At 44.2% G+C, this 17,752-nt stretch overlaps 1 protein-coding gene across 6 annotated transcripts in view; it reads left to right on the top strand.

Moving 5' to 3' along the window:
- Positions 1-15,762, top strand: part of LOC112453573 (zinc finger protein 845-like) — a 68,714-nt gene extending 52,952 nt beyond the window's left edge. For all 6 annotated transcript variants that reach the window (XM_025014394.1, XM_025014392.1, XM_025014390.1 and 3 more), the window contains 3 exons: positions 8,310-8,501; positions 11,649-11,826; positions 15,463-15,762. In XM_025014394.1, coding sequence (XP_024870162.1) covers positions 8,310-8,501; positions 11,649-11,826; positions 15,463-15,681 — 589 coding nt within the window. In that variant the 3' untranslated portion in view covers positions 15,682-15,762. The remainder of the gene's footprint in view (positions 1-8,309; positions 8,502-11,648; positions 11,827-15,462) is intronic.
- Positions 15,763-17,752: the final 1,990 nt, after the last annotated feature.

The raw sequence follows: 17,752 nt of genomic DNA, 5'->3' as shown, positions 1-17,752 counted from the left end.
GAGAATCAATCATATAATTTTTGTTCTTTTGCTTACAGTAACGAGTAAATAAGCTTTTTATTTTGTTTTTTAACGATTTAATCATGTCACCGGAAGAGCAATGGAATTTGATTAAATAAGATTCGCTATAAAAGTTAAAATTATAAAAATGAAGGTAAAGAACAACGATGATAGAGCTTGCAATTACGTCATCTACCCTCTGAACTACAATCAGCCGACATTCATGGAAAGTCGAGGGATCAAAAATATAATAGCCCGAGACATACATATATCACAAAAAAGTGTCCTCTCCAGGACACTAATCAGCCTCGTCCGTTCGCAAGATTCTCGATTTATACCTCGTCAGTTGAGTTTCGTTCGGGCAAACCTCGACCCGGCGGAATTACGGACGAGGCCGAAGGCGAAGCATGGGGGGAAAAAAACGCGCGACGGCGCGCGGGGCCCGGTCTAAGCGCGAAGATACGTCAGTGACACACGAATCGAAGTCGAACAATACGGCGAAGTCATGCATAAATCATCCGCGGTAATAAAGATCCACTTGTCGTGGCCGGATATTTATGAATCGCCCTCGGTTCTCCGCGCGCCAAGAAGAGAATCACCTTTTAGCTCTCGCGTCGGTCCGGATGAACGATCGTCCGATTTCGAGATAATCGAAGAGGTCAGGGGCGGAGGGGACTAGGGCGCGGACTTAGCGGCCGGGAAGACGCAGAAGAGAGGCAGAAAGGAAAGAAGGACGGGGGGGTGGAGAGGGGGGAAGGGCTGCCAGGGTACGGGTGAGGAAAAAGGGGGGACTGAGGGAGGAAGAGGAGAAGAAGAAGAAGTCGACTCGGTCGTTGTGTAGAGGCCGCAGACCGACAGACCGAGCGAAGGACCGCGAGGCCATAAATACCTCAGCGCGTTCAGCCAATTAAAACAAATCATTTTAATGCGCAACCTTTTTAATTAATGCCCGTGCTCGCTCGCTCCCATCCGCTTCCCTCCTCCGCGCGCGTAGTACACGATCGCTTCGGAGCCGCGGCTCTCTGCCATTCCCATCCCAGAGCGATCGGGGAGAGCTATATTAACTTATACGTCACTATATCCCGCCTGACTGTATCTTTCCTCGCGCAGTATATGCCCGCGTTTACTATACAGCCCCGGTCGAGGCAGTCCCGACCGAAGGCGAGCCAATCTAGCAAGGCTCTCTCTCTCCTCTGCTATACTTAGCTACTTGATTTTAATTACACGAATTTTCGCTTCGGCATTACGAGCCGCGCGGCGTTTCTTTCCCCTTTGGTTAAGCTCTGCACTTTTTATCTCTCTCTTTTTCTCTCTGTTGCCTCAATTTTCGTACTTCTTTTCGTCCCGCACTGATCAGACCCACTATCGATGAGATTTATATTTATTGACCGCGTACTAAAGACGGAAGCAACAACATGCAGCTCCGCTAAATAAAGGAACGTTGCGATTTTTATGCTCTCCGACCCGCTGACTTAACCTGATGGAACCGTTAAATGCTCTCGCACGGTGATCAACGTTTTTAATTAGTAATTACACATTTCCAGATTGGCGACTCGTCGATCGGTGCGGCGCGATTTTATGTGTTGCTCATAATTTTCCGAAGGAATCCAATGATGCTAATATCGTGTACTTTGAAGCAAGAAGTTGAAGTTTAGTTGCACAACGCGGTCACGTCTAGCTTTGGAAATTAAAGAGGAAATCGCCGTGGGCCGCGTAGACGGGAGCGGATCTGTATTAAACTGGAGTATTAAGCTGAAGTATTAAGCTGAAAACTTTCAAAACTTAACAAAAAAACGTGATGCTATTGGGAGAAAGAAGGATTTGTTTATTAAACGCTTCAAAATATATGTTATTATAAAATTAAAGCATAAAATATTATAAACCATATAATATCCCAAATATTCTTTATTCTGTCAATTATGTCTATTTGAAATTGATTTTTTCTCAATGAAGATGTTAAAGTACTTACGATTTTTTAATTTAATACGTTGCGTAGAATAAAAGATAATAATCTTATCTTTCTTCTTATTAACAATCTTATCAAAAATTTCTAAGAGCGTTTACTTCTCTCTCTCTTTCTCTTAACAGTAACATAAAATAATATTCTCAAAAAAATAGTTATCTTTAGGCTCTGAAAAGTTATCGTTCGTCCCTGCGTAGACCTTGTGTAGGGTACCGTGCGGATGCCGTCGAGCGAAGATCTTAATCGCCTTATGAGGTTCCGCGATCATAAAGCTGAATTACCGACGTAGACGGAACGAAGATTGTAAAATTATTGCCGTTTATTCGAAACCGTAAATGTTACTCGGTTTTTTGCACTGGGCATCATAGTTACTTACGTGCCCTCGGCGAGTGGTTGCAACGAACGTATATATATTAGATTTGCTCGAGCTAATTTCTGATATGAGATGATAAACCGGTTACACGACTCGTGTAATTAGGAAAGGAAGCTCGTCGGCTCGTTGGATTCCTCGCGAATGACGCGCGATGTTCCGATGTTGCGAAAAATCGGATTTTGACAAATAAGATGAATATACCGACCTGATCGAGGAATTTAAGTAGGTATATTGTTAATTAACGTTAGCCTAACTAATACTAATTCCGTAACGCAATACATTTAATGAACGATGGAATTTAAATGAAGTCAGTTGGCAACTATGCAATTTTAACGTTCTGCTTGTGTATGAAAATCTAAGCTTTATTCGATACTGAAGGTATATGCGATGAAAGTAATATTTTTATTTGACAAGGAAATTAAGTCGCCCTACAAGGTATTGTTTATCCGGCTGTTCGACGTCTATACCTACCCCATAAATCAGTCAAAGCTATTAGCCCGTACTTCAGGGAACGACAACGAGGACGATCTTGTACACGTTGTGTTGGCTCGCTACAAATGCCGATCAACGGGCGCGCGAGGTAAAGTGAAACCTTAGCTTCGCCCGTCGTCACTTTTACTGCCGCGGGACCTGGGCGGAATAAAAAGCGTTAAAAACTCGCGCGGAGCGCTATAAAGTCGTCAGGCCGTTAACGGCCGCAGCGCTCGATCCTCCGAAGGGATCGCGTGACCCTGAAGGAGGAGGCGGGCGATTCGCGAGGCCGTCCGGAAATCGCGGCCGCCTCCCGCAAGACGAGTTTCTCCCGGGTTCCCCGAGCGGGGATCCCGCTCGTCATCGGCGCGCGGCCGTTTACGCCGACGTGGATATAACGCGGCGATCACACGGCGACACGAATTAGACTTTCAGATGGCGGTCGGCCCTAGACCGCCGCCGGCGACGGTTCGGTATACGTATTTCACGAGATGACGGCGGACGTCGCGCTAAATCATCCGCCCGGTGACCGCATCCGCTTGCCCAATCGAGCGACTGAGAAGCTCCCCTTAACGACCTCTTGTCACGCCTGCGACATTCCCGGCCGAAAAACGCGGAGTTAGACCTGTGGCATCCATCTCCTCTTTCTCCTCTCACTTCTCCTATACCTTTCCTCCTCTTCACTCTCTCGTCCGACGCCGATATTAATATTGTTCTATCAGAATTCCAGCGGAGTCGCACTCCCGCCAGGCTTCGCGCGCATAGGATTTCTCAACGATTTCTCATAATTCACAGGCTGGATGGTACCGAGCGAGATCGGTCCTTACGAATGGCGGTCGTGGGTTTTTTGATAGATCTGGATTTTCGCGTAGGACTGACCGCAACCGATGAAGGTCAATTATCGCGCTTGCGAAGCTTTTGCATAAACGTTAATATCACTGAACAATTTAATTGCTGCATAAATTTTTAACACTACGTCTTGTATTAAGAATGCAAATGATAGTAAATCCTAAGTACGTTTTTTTTGTTAAAAAGGATACCTATCTAACATTAAGTACCGAGAATAAAGCATCTTTCTTACGGGGCTACAAGGCATCGATTAAGCAAGAAATGAATTTCTCGTACTTCGTTCATATACCAAGTAGAATTCCGCGTTTTTCTTTACGTTATACTGCGAGAAGAATAATTCTCAAGGCGCCACGGCGCGACGTGAGAAAATACGACTTTACGCGTCGCTGTCACTTTTATCGCCGACTTCAATCCGGCGGAAAAGTCTTGTCTTCGGATATGCACGGCTGTCATAATTCACCGCAATTACGACGTTCATGAAGCGGGCCTTGAACCGATTCACCGCGTAGGTAACTCCGATGCAGTCACGCCTGTCATTAATTTCTATCAAGGAAACGGCCCGCGAGTACCGAGTAATCTCTTTGATTTTATTGTAACGAGGATTTTATTATTTCCGTGGTGCACATGATGCGCTGTGAACAAGGAGCGACCGCTTCCATGGCTAACTAAATTATGTATCTTCCTTACGAGCGCCGCACGAAATGAAACCGTACGAAACGAGCGCCGTACATCAACATTCTCGCTTGATAGTCCGGGTGCTACAAATACTAATTGGCGGTTTTTGAATTCGCAATTAAATTCAATTTTAAACTTGCATTTAATTAGACATGTATCTGATATGTATAAGAGAAATCGTTGATTTCCCATCCGCTACTTTACATTGCCTTACGGTTTTTAATCAGAACTTTTACTCAGAAATTATCTTTGTGCAATATCTTACATTTGGTATATCTTATGCTCTTAATAAATTGTTAACGCTGGAGATTCCGACTTTTTTACATTTTATTTTATACCGCCAATTGAAATATCGTTATAATAAACACAGTCACCGGATAAAACGCGAAGAATAAAAGAGAAACTGGGATCGTACGTGATAAGAGATGCAATGGAGAATCAAAATATATCCTTATAGTCAAAGAAGCCGAAAACGCTTAATCCATCGGACATAAACTCCCAAACATTATGGTGCCAAACAGCTTAGCGTTGGAAAGGATTTAATATTTCCGCAGAGTATATTTTAAGGAATCTTCACACGGGCAACGTGAGATTTTATCCACCCATCTTTGCCGTAAATTTGTTTACCTGTATCTACATTATATATACACGGTCAATCGTTAATCCTTCTATTACTTGATTTTTATTGCGCTGCTGAATACCATTGGAGAGTCACCGGTGACTCCATAAACAATTCCCGTCCTTACGTCTGCGGCTTGGTTTATCTCTCCGCTGCGAAATGGATTCGACAAAACGAAAGAAACAAATTGTAAATCTCTTTGCTCGTACATTATGACCATGTGTTCCGCGTCCTCGCCATTTTCGTGTCAAAATCCCGCTATAACGACGCACGACGCGATCAAACATCCGGCTCGATTCGGCCATTACTCAACGCGACGAGGAGAAACCGTCGAGAAACGCAGCGATACGTCATTCACGGCGAACGGAAGCTGTGCAAGGCGCATTCTTGGATCGTGCGCGCGATATCTTCCGAAGAAACCCGAAATCCGATATGACAAAGTAAGATCACACACCTCCGTGATCCTTATCTTTATCCTGTTGCCTCCAGTCCGCACGCAAGTGAAACGCATATAAGTACACGCGAGAACGCGGTAGCGGGTAACCCATTTCCCGCGCAGTGCGGCACCATGGGCAATCCCGAATCCAGGACAGGCGCGGCTCGCGCGACTACCTGGCTCGCAGGTGCGAGCCTGCGGACGCGTCCGCGGGCTCGTGCGAGGGCGTGTATATCCCTGACATTGTAAAGCTCGGCGTTACACTTGCGTAGCCGATTGGATAGGCCGGATCCCCCTAGGACGGCCCAGATCCTTCGACGACTTCGTCTTCCTCTCTCCTCCCCGGTCGCCTTGGTCATCTTACCTTCTTCTCTATCTTTGTCACTTTCCTTCTCTTTCTCTTAGCCCTTCTCATTTCTCGGTCTTCGAGCAGCTTCGGGCTCTCTTCAATATCGTCGAGCTGCCATCCCGAAAAAATTCATGTCCTCCGTTTTGCTACCGCGAGAACCTTCTGGTTGCGTCCAGCTCTGAGATCCGCCAACAGGTGTACGTACGACGAAGGGTTACCGAAGATCGGTTACATACGGAAGGATCGCTATGTATTCTACGTTCGGAAACTTGCTGCCGATTTCGATAACGAACGAATTAGGTTTCCGCAACAGGACATGTCGGTCCTCGTCCGGTATTTTCTCTTGCTCGACCCTTCGCGGAATGCACGTAACGTCACGGTGCAGTTCCCTCAAGATATTTTCTAAATCACTATAAATCACGCTATATTAATAGCAAATTCTAAATACTTCCATATATTGAAGAAAATCACTCTGCTGCTGGCCTTGTCGGAATGTATACGTGAGATCTTTTTCTGCAAAAAAACGACAAGTTAATTTTCTCTGAGTTTATTTGCACGAAATGGTACACGGCGATAATTTGCATTAATAACACGCGTTAGAGTTAAAGTGTGTCGAGCGGTCGAGCAGATTGACGCACATGTATCGTCGCGATCGGCCAGTCGGCCGTTAATTAAAAGTACCGCCACGTGTTTATCGCATTTACGAGCGCGCCCGGCTCGGCTTCCGCTAATTCAAGTTGCCCTCGAACGACGGGGGGAGCGGAATGTTCGTTTCTATCTAATTATAAAGCAGCCGTATTGCACTCGTATCTCACTTGCGGTTAAAGGATGGGGAATTCCGCGCGCGGCGGACGAGGCACGCGGCAAACGTGTACCAGAACCTAGAGATCCGGCCTCAATACGTCTTGTTGACTCACTTAGCGCAGCACGGCAAGTTCACTAACCGTATAGATCGTCACCTCTCGGCAGGAACTATTTAAAGTGCGATGCGCGCTGTGCGCTCCGCTCAGCTTTGCTCCTCTCCGCTCTGCCGCCGGCGGCAACGGGCTGATATAAGATGCAACAGCTGCGATCGGATCGTACGGCGTGCGAACCGGCCGATGGTCGCCGTACCGAGCACACGCGCGACCATTGTGCTGTCTTATTACGGGTTGGATCTAACGAAAGCACGAGAATGGGCGTTCTCTCTCGCCACCGCAAAATCATTATTCGCGACACGCCGCACTAGCTCGTATTTAGGTATTCCAAAAATCGTGCGGATCTCCGGCGACATGTTTTCAGGATGCGTCGTGTGCACTTGGTGGACCCATTAGCAAAATTATCGTTAAAGCATAGTAAGGGGTATAAATATATGTGTTGACTGAGATAAAATACACTGTTAAATTCGCAATGTCAAATTATACTCAATTTGAGTCATTTTTAACCATTTCTGTAGGTCGCCATCTGCTTTTACTCAATATGTCGTTAATTTAACTAAATAAATGGAGTTATAATAATACTGTTTTGCGTTAAAATAATTAATTTTGACACCCATGGTAGTTAGAAATAAAATGTTATTTAACTCAAGATATTGGATTAAATTTTATTCTTTTATATTTAACAGTGTACCAATCGTGTTTCTCAGGATTTTTTTAAATACCCACAAGATTCCTTAACTATCGTCGTTTAATTTCAGAGCGAATATTTGGTGACCACATTTTGGTCGCTGTGTGCTTACGCTTTTTTATTTGCGGTGTACGACATAGGAATTTTTAGTAAACAGTGAGAACTGTATTCGAGGAATACGTTCTGAGTGCGACTTGAAGCTGTAGTGTAAAAATTAAATACATTTGGAAAATGAGACAATATCTTCTGCAGTACTTAATACATGCACCCAAAAAAAAATAATTTTAATTTTAGCGGAATCCGCTAAATCTTAGCGGATTTTATTCTTGTTTATGGCCTCAAGAGGAATCCTCTAAAATCAAGAGGAAAATATTCTAAGCACAAGCATTTTTACAATTAGAGGAATTTCATCTTGCATCTATAGTCTATAGTACGCGATCTTGTTATTCTTAATATCAATATTTTATTGTTAACAAACCAAACAAATTTTTGAATTTTGCTTTTTCTATAATACATTTGTTTAAACGAAGGCCCCAGATGAGGAGAACACTTCGTAAACAAAAAGGGTTATGTCAGAAGCCCTGCTAGTGAGCACGCTCTGACTGGCGAACGCTGAAGAAAGTGGAGAAACCCTCCCGAGCTGCCCTAGATATAAAAGTCGATGTTGAATCTTAATTACGAGTAAGGATATTGGCGATGCGCCGCGTAGCGGGCACGAGCCAAACTCTCGCCGCGCGAGCCCGCGCTGCCGCCCGTCCCGTCGTACAGCCCAAGCTCCAAGTAAACATATATTCCTCTTAATACAAGAGGAAACCCGTTAGAATAATATGTAATAGATTCTTGATGAATAGTCCACTTATTGACAGAGGAATACTCTTTCTGTAAAAGTTTCCGCTTAGAATATGGGATTACAGGAAATTTCACTCTGTTAATAGAATACTTTTTTTTGGGTGTGTTATGTTATTGTAGGCATGCCCTTCGACAACACATGCTGCGACACGCCGGTAAGCAGTACAAATGCGGCCTTCCGGGTTGTCCAACGATTCTTCGCACCGCAACCGAGCTGAAGACGCATCGAAGGTTGGTCCATGACAACATTGAGAAACAGTATTCCTGTTCTGATTGCTCCTACGCTGCTAAAACGAAGACGCAGTTGCGCAGGTAAGCGAGACGGGTTACAATTTATTGCATCCGCTGCAGTTTAATAAATTGTATCAGACAGATTATACCGTGTTATTAAAAATTTCAAATGCGCGCAGAAAGGTACAGGTTTCGATAGTGTAAAAAAACCGGAAAATGCATCTCATATAAATTATCGCCAAGTATGAGGAAATTATGAAGTTCTGGATAAGTCATGAGCTATTAACTTCGTGGCAGAAATGTCGACTGCACGCGCGTGTAGGATTCTCATCGCCACGTGTCGAACGCAACGTCAGCAGTGCAACTATTACGTCCAAATGTTACGAGCGCTCGATATATACTTGAACTCGTTAGCGATCTCAACTGAAACGGAGTGAAGGTGAAGCGAGGCATCGGGATGTGCGGGGGAGGGTCCTTTTTAACAATTCAGCTCGCGTGCGATCCACACCGGCCCCCGTCTCTCGCGGGGGGCTGGCGGCACGACTTCTCGGACTGCCGATATTATTGACATTAATTTTAATCGAGGTCCCCGCCGAGAACGACGCATTCCTTGCGCCATTAATCGCGCGGCTCACAGCTCGCGTATGTATGATCGATGCCTTCGAGGAAGCGGAGAATTAATTGCGAGGACGCAAGTACCTCGCGTCGCGCGCGCCGCCTCGCATACGTAATTGCGAGGACGCGGATAGTGGAAAGAATCAATCTTCGCGGATTATTGATAGAGACAATGGGGAGGATATAATTTGAAGAGTAATTTATCGAAAATCCGATTACATCTCCATGCGCGCGGCGCATGGCCTCGATACGGCCGGCAATTTTCGTACCGCCTTTTATCTCTACCTCCTATTTATTCGCCGGTTATTTTAAGGCCCGGGACGACGGGATCTATATCTGAATTAATTCGCGGTTCAATGATTCATTCAGACACCAAGTATTTCCATCATCCTTCAGCTTTACTATGTCATACGTGCCGCGTACACGGGGAGATATTTTTAAAAAAGTAAAATGCAGAATAAAACTGGAATGGATATGAATGTTTTATAATAGGTTTTTATATGTATTTTTCGTCGCTTTAATCTCATTAAATAAAACCGATGCAGACAACAGCAAATCGATCGTTAGTACAAAAAAATATGCGTGGATCTATTCTTTTATTATTGCGTTGTCCTTTTATTGAAAATACAAAATATTATCGTGACCATCGTGATTCATCCAATACAAAAAGAGAGTCTTATAAATCGATCTGCCAATTGAAAATTGAAGATAGCATAATAGACTTATCGCTTTCATCAAAATGGAGAAGTTCTCCTCTAATCAATCGGGAATCTCCTTTTCTCTTCATCGATATTCGATCATACAACGTTCATGTAAAACCAATCGTGCCTCCCTGGTAATGATTTCGCGTAAAATCGAGAGAGAGAGAGGGGGGGGAAGAGATCGTATTTAAATTAAGCCTTATTAAAGCTATTGTGGCGCGAGAAGCGCCCCTAATAAATTTCTCCTTATTTGACACCGCGCTTTTTTCCCCGCTCCACTAGACGGCTCTCGAAGAAATACGAATGTCGCGGGTAGAGGGGGGAGAGAGAGGAGGTCGAGAGGACGAACGAAGAGGAGGAATGGCGCGGCGGCGAGAGAAAGATCGAGGTGGAGGACCGCGAAAGCGGAAGTTGCGTGCGGCAGCCGGTTAAGTGCGGGCAACCCGTTATGATCGTCCGCGCATGGCCGATGGTCGCCGCGATATTTCATCGCGAATTGAGTACTTACTACGTGAGTCGAACTCAACGCAGCCGCAGAGTGTGTCGCGCGGACTCACCTCCACCGACGCGCTCTTCTTCCGCGTACGTCCACTCGCATCGCCCCCTCCTCCCTCCTGCGCCCCCTTCGTTCATTCTCCTCTCCCTCTGTTTCTCTTTTCTCCCTTTCCCGCCCCGTTCCTCCCTGCCGCGTGAGCTCGGCGGAGTAAATCACGCGGGATTTTAATTAAACGTGTCACGCATCTCGAACCTGATATACACGTACTCGCGGCCAACGGCTCCCTCGTAATATCGCGCACGCATATCGCATCGTTCATAATCACCGGGCCGCGACTACGACGATGAACTTTGCACGGAGGAGGAGAAGGAGAGGCAACGGAGTGGAGGATCCATTTTTGATGTGATCTCGTGCCCCTCTTTCACAATGAAAAAAATATACACTTCAGCACGTTGTCGTGCCCCGGTTATATAAAGATATTTTCGATTCAGATACTAGGACGCACGAGATTTGCGAAGCGTTGTCAGTCTTAATAAATAAATTTAACGACGATTTTGTTATTTTCAATACGTTTAAATAAATAATTTCATTTCCGTTTTTTGTGACCTTTTGGTGCTAGAATCGAACCCGAATGTATTCATGCACAAATTTCAATTCTGGCATTCCGTTACTTTCTTTTATCGTACCGCGAAAAAAAGATCCGCTACATGCTTGAAGGAATCGATGTCGCGCTCTACAGGATATACGTATAGACCATTTGTCACTGTTATGAGTTCAATTAGTCGTTAGTTACAATCGTTGATTTTAAGGTATGGCTGGCAGATTTACTGTTATAAATCGGTTGACCGTGTGTGATGTTGATAATATTTCTACTACCGAAGACATTCCAGAACGTATCGCTTCTGCCTCCTTGTTGCTCGGCTGGCTTTCCTCTCAATGACAAACTCGTACCTACTCCTCTCCGCGGCTATCGCGGTAACGGCTACTTTATGCGCGACACCGGTATGATGCCCCGGCAGATATATTTCTGAGATTAGATACTCGGTATCGACCTCACCTCGGCGTAGAAAGTTTATCTGGCGTTAATAGCCGCGTTGACCGGTATTAGCGCTCGGGCGTTAATCAGACTTTCATAAAACGCTTCGATTGGCCCCAATAAATTTCGCGTCCGCCCGATTCCAATAAGAATTTTCATTTAAATGGCAATAATCGTGCATATCGGATACGTAAATCAGTATCATTATGCTTTAATTGCGTGCGTCAGTGGTTCAACATCGAGAGGATCTAATTAACGGGAAAGAATGCGCAACGCGATCGCTTCCATGAAAATCGCCCATGTTCACTAGCGGACTTTACAATCACCGATTAACGCTGACATTGCTCCCGTTTTAAAACGATTGTATTAATTCTCCATAGACATAGGATACGGCACGAGGATTCCGCGAGCACTGAGAAGGTTCAGATCCATTCGTGCACTTACAAGGGCTGCAATTTTAAAACGAAACTCGGCTCGAATTTGCGGAGACATGTGAGACTGCATACAGGCGCCAAACCGTACAAGTGTCGACATTGTCCTTATGCCAGTAACACTCTGGTAAGTTATTAACTATTTTTATAATTACTTTTTCATATTATTGATGTAAGTCAAGTTTAGACAATTTTAAATCGTTGCGCAAACAGAGAGGTGCGAGCTTTATCTTAGATTCTGTACCCTAATTCGAGATCGGATCTTTTAGCAGAGCGTTATTCTAGAGATGAAGGTCACAAAACATTCGCGATACTCTGTACTGGCTAAAACCAGTAGCGCCGTCCGTTTGCTCGTACGTTACGTGCGCGCGCGTTTGTATTCGTGAGACCTACCGCACGCACACGCACACGCGTTCTCGCGACACGGTCGTCACATCGGGGTTCAAAGTCTTCAGGCTCGCCTTCACGTCGGGCGGTGGCGGCTCTCTCGGCGCAGCGGTTGACTCGCACCCCGCAATCCCGACGCGGGATCCAATTTTTATCCCGGCGGTGCCGGACTCCGTGGCGTAAATTAAGCAGAGTACAACCTTAACGTTTGGACCGCGCCGCCGTCTCTGCCGCCGCCGAGGCGCGATAAGATAACGAGTTAATTGTGCCCACTGGATGCCCACACGCACGCACGGCCCAGTCATACCGCGCGGCCGGTATGCTAATGCCCTTTGATGCTTGAGTCGGGATGCGACTCGCATACGAGGTCTCCGTGTCTCTTTGATATAGCGACATAAACTCATTTCAGTGATTCTCATTCGCATTCGCGCAACGCGCCGATCGGCTGTTCTTCATCCTTAATCTAAAATGACGGAGGACACGATGTACCTTGAAGTAGAAACTGAAGAATAAAAAATAACTCTCGCTTGGGTGTTAAACAATAGTCCTTTCATGATAAAGTTATTAAGTCAATTCAATTGTTGTTTTTTTTGCTGTGCTAATTGTATCTTTTACTAGCACGTGCAATATTATATTCTATAGTTTTAATTATTAAATTTAATCTTCTTACATAAAGAAAAAGATGTAGATATCGATTCGGTCTATAAGAAAACCGATTATTGTTTTAAATATAAGCCAAAGTATAATGAGCGCAAAATGTTTAAGATTTATTCTGTCCTCGATTCATTGAGAATAGAATAAATTATATAATTATAATATCATTTCGAAAATATCATTATATGATCTAATAGTACATATATATAGACGTCGTCCGACTATACCTACTTCAAAGCAGCGATAATTCGCGCGACCAACGACGGAAAAAAATAATCCGTCGAAAGAGAGAGAGGGATGATCGGGAAATCCTGACTGCAAGTAGTATCCGAGCGATAGCTGTTTGCACGGCACTTTAATAAGGAAGGAACGTGCGAGAAGCGTGCGGGACGATTTAACGAGGAAACTCTTCCACGTAGAGGAGCGCAAGGCTCACCCTGCGTCGATGAGATTACGCGCGCCGTTTTCCTTTCTCTTCCTTCTCGCTTCCCTCCGCGCTATGATTTACCTCAGACGGTTAGATGCCTCTTTTTGCCGACCGACGCTTCCGCCCTCGCCTCGAAACCATCCCCCTGCCCCTCCCCTCGTAGCCATCGGCTCGCTACCGCCGGTACTTGGAAAACTTTTGTCGAGGGTGGTAACTCTCCTCAAGCCGACACGGGTTAACACCGAATCCGGAACTTGCGTCCTGTTTCCCACATCGGTCGCCGAGAGTTGTCGAAAAGTCGCTTTCTACTTCATCACGATAGACTTCGAGCCGCGGAACATGAATATTGAGATGAAATAACGCGTCGCATCTGATGATAAAAATTAAAAAAATAATTTTATTATTCGTGAGAGTTGATGGTGAAGATTTGTAAAGAAATTTGTTTCGACCAAGCTATAAGCGATAAGAATGATTTGCATTTATTCATGATATATTTATATTGATCTTTGTTTCGTTAATTAGCTCATTATTTCTGTTTTAATCTTTTGGGTCGTACTCATTATTCCTGTTTTTTTCAGTTTAATTAATTTAATTTCTTTGAACCGGTTTAATTACAATTTGCCACATATGAGTATGATGATAATGATTAGTTTTTATAATTTTTGCGTCATTCACGCATTTTCTTTTTGCCTTTGTAAAACATATTTTTGCGCCCATGTAACATTCCGCAATCTTGCGACTCGGACTAATAGTTAATAGGATATTACCGTTTTATTATTAACGTAATATTATACGTAGTTACATTTTATTTATTCATAAAATAGCGAGAGAGGAAAGAAAAAGGTGAACGAATTGAATGAGCCTTCAATGAAGCGTTGATTTGGTTAAGGTCTCCTCACCTTGCTTCTTTCTCTTTCCCTATAATTTTACGATTCTATTCGCGTAGCCAAGAGTGAAGTCGGTTTTCACTGTTCTCGGCGATTTTTGCATATCAATCGAATAATTATTTACATCATAATTGGCCGCGTTTCTTTTGCAAAAAATAACTAACATCCGGACAACTTAAATGATGCGAAAAGGTTGAAATATTCACGAAATATAGCTTGCAGGTGCAGATGTTATCAGACACTGCAAAAAGTTTCAGAGAAATATAGGATTACCTCTCGTTACGCAATATTTATTTTTGAATAAAAATAAAGAATTATTTATTGTTTGTCACTCGATAAATTTTAGCTTTAATGGTAGTGTAGAAATGTTAGAACGTCAGATACTTAACTATCGGGCTTTCTGCTAGGTAATATATTAAAGAACAGAATACATTTCTTCTAATAACCTCTTGCTTCTAACATCTTTCTCTAACATCTTCTTACTGCTTCTGCGAGTATACCCGAAAATTATTAGGCTCGTAAAGTCACCATCCACTCTTCCGACGGTCGTAAATGCGCACCGTACGTCCTTCCATCTCGGGCGGCCTACGGTAGCGCGCGGTTCCTCGATACCTACGGCAAAATTAAATTCCGGGCAATCGGAATCGATCGGCCTAACGAAATCGGCTTCACGCCGAATTTGCGTGACAGCGCATGTCCGCTTCTCCGATCCGCGCGACCGCCCACCACGGTGTGAACGAGGCTTAATCTGCGCGCCCGTCACGGAGCAGTGCCCGCGGAAAGATTTACTTATGGGAAATTAAATTTGATGTTGCCGCGCATTGCCATCAGCGGCTCGTATAAACGCCTGGTAGGAAGATGTTTACGATTACGGCCGACTACTTAGCCCGAAGAGGGTAAAGCGCCTTTAAACGCGCCAACGGCGTAGCCGATGATAGTGTGCGTCCGGTTTTGCGGCGAACCGATTTCTCCGGTTGCACACCACCGGAGAAGTATATTCACGGTGTATCCAGACGTATCACAAAAATGCGTACTCGATTCGAGACTCGAGTCGATGTGAGACCTGATCAATCGCTGCTCGATCGCGGTAAAAGATCCCTTTGTGTGTGCGCGCGCGTAGGTCATTTTCGAGCTCGAATGAAATTTTAATATCGACGCCCGAACGGCAGGTAGACTCATTCGATTGAAATCAAAGAGTTGCGTAAAACGATTAAGCAACTTGCTCGTAAAACGTGCTCGATTAATTTAATAAAAGCTGTTAGAATACAGGGATATTGATTATTGATTGACTATTTATTACATTGCCGTTAAAACATCTGGACTTTTACCGATTGTCAGCAGCCTTCGTTACGAAATACTAGTCTAATTAATCGTTTTGTTTAAGTCAGGATAATTCCTTTGTTCGCAGGAAAATCTCCGGAAGCACATACTATCGACGAATCTGCATCCGGGTAAGACGATCTACGAGTGTGACTTTTGCAAGAAGAAGAAAGGAAAAGAAACGGATCCGTTCTGCACGAATTTTGCCAAGGAACTTCGTGCTCATCTGCTGGAAGCTCACGCTGAAGACTTTCCCACGCCAAATGATGCGAACAATTATACGAATAACATTTTCAGACCAAATTAGTCAAAAAAGTGAGAGAACTAAATGTTCACTTAATTTTTATCATTTTATTAAATTAGTGATTTATATATATAACCATGTACTGAATCGATAAAGTATATTAATCGTATATATCTAAACGATCTCTTAACTTCCCTTAGGATTGCATATACGTTCCTTATTTAAAAAAAAATCCCATTTTTTTATTGTTCATAATAAAAGAAAAAGATAGCGATACTCACGTAAAAATTCCTTAATTCCCTCGCGTCATACCACACAAATAATAATCTGTGATTTCAACATCGATGATTATCGTAACTCGAGGTACGTTAATATATCCGAGTTTTTTTTTTTTTTGAACCTTCTCATCGGCACATCTTGCAGCTCGGTTCTTCACGCCGGGATTTCTCGGAAAGGATGAGCACCGTCCTTCGCGGCCGCGTGAGCCGGCAGAATCGTACCGAGCCAGGAAGTTAAAGTGATGTACGGTCACGTGGCACGGTATGTAACTCGAACACGTATATAGGATCGGATCTTTATGCTAGGTGCACGACATTATACCGTGCGGGACACTACGGGAGGATCCCGCTGTCGTCCACCTGCGTGGCGCAGCACGCACGTGCTTCTACCAGGGTGCGAACATGTATTTACAGTGGTCAGCACAAGAATTCGAAAATAATTGCATTGCACGATCTAAGTTGCGTGTGATTCTAAAGAAGCGACATGGTCAGCTCGATTGTCGGCTTTTGTGCGGAGCTCTAACAATATAAGCGTAAATATGTCAGTTCTTGCATTCCGTATTTAATTCTTGCCACATCAGGTGTTTTTTATAACATCAAACTGACTATCTCGACACTTGTGTCGAAACAGGTTCGCGCGAGGTCGTTTCGAGGATCTATTTTCGTCGTGATCGACCATCATCTCGCTATCAGAGAGGATGCATTCCCGCGCGAACGTCGACAAGCCTCTCGATCCGAGCAACGCGATGGACCACCTCGTAGATCGTCCTACGAGATGTGCATTTTCCGTCTTTCGGGTGCCGCTGATTGTAAGAAATGCATCGCGCTGTCGCGCGAGATAGGTGTCGTAAAGTATGCGACCTTCTCGAGCAATCCCGGAGACGAGACGAGAGGAGACGGGTGGCGCGGCGGCGAGCGAGCGAGAGGACCGACCACGGGCGTCGTGAGCGCGAAGGATAATTTATTGACTAATTAACGAGGATGTCCTTCATTACGGGTCGAGCGGCAGTCGTGGTCGCTTGCTCTCGCTCGGAACCGGCATTATTTGGCGCCCGAATATTTACGATCGCGTCCTCCTTCTGGACCGGCCTGATACCGCCCGCGAGCGAACGAGAGAGAAAGAGAGAGAGAGAGAGAGAGAGAGAGAGAGACACGCAGGAGCGCGCGGACCCATAACGATGCGTCCCGATCTTACGGCGATTCGGGGACTTGGAATTTCCTCCGCAACACCCGTCGGAGAGGACCCAATGGTATATCGACACGATCCTGAGACTTGCGGGCGTTACTTGGCGGACAAAGGGTCGCGATTAAATTCTAAGGAGACTGCTCTCGCGCTGGCGGTTCCTCCACTGCCGAAAGGATCGAGGTTGTTAAGGCTGTCCGGTTTAATGAAAACCAGAAGTGAGTGACACTTCATTTGATTGCATAGGAGGTCCTATCTCTGAAAAGATTTAAGCCTATAAATTGAAGGGACACAAGAATCTAGCCTTTTTTTTACAGGACATTTTTTGATAAATATTTTCTGTCAATGCGGAAATCGAGAAAAATAGTTTAACAGGTATGCGCTTAATAAACACAAGTTATCGATTAAATTGCACATTTTTGTTAAAAAAAAGACTATGTGTTAGACACATAACAATTATATCTTAAGATTGAAAAAAAAAGATTCTTAGTAAATTTTTAGTAAATTACTAAATAATCATTAATATAATAAAATCCCTTAAATTTATTCTAGATTTTCTCGGAAAGTATAAACACATCTCGATAAAAACTGTCTTGTTTAGAAGTAATAATAATCGAAAAAGGTAAAATTAAATACAAAATTACATAATAAAAAAAATGTTACAAAGATATCG

The sequence above is a fragment of the Temnothorax curvispinosus genome, unplaced genomic scaffold, assembly GCF_003070985.1.
Source record: "Temnothorax curvispinosus isolate PA1 unplaced genomic scaffold, ASM307098v1 QBEX01004528.1, whole genome shotgun sequence".
NCBI lineage: Eukaryota > Metazoa > Arthropoda > Insecta > Hymenoptera > Formicidae > Temnothorax > Temnothorax curvispinosus.
Note: the sequence above shows the minus strand (reverse complement) of the source record. Positions and strands in the feature narration are given on the sequence as shown.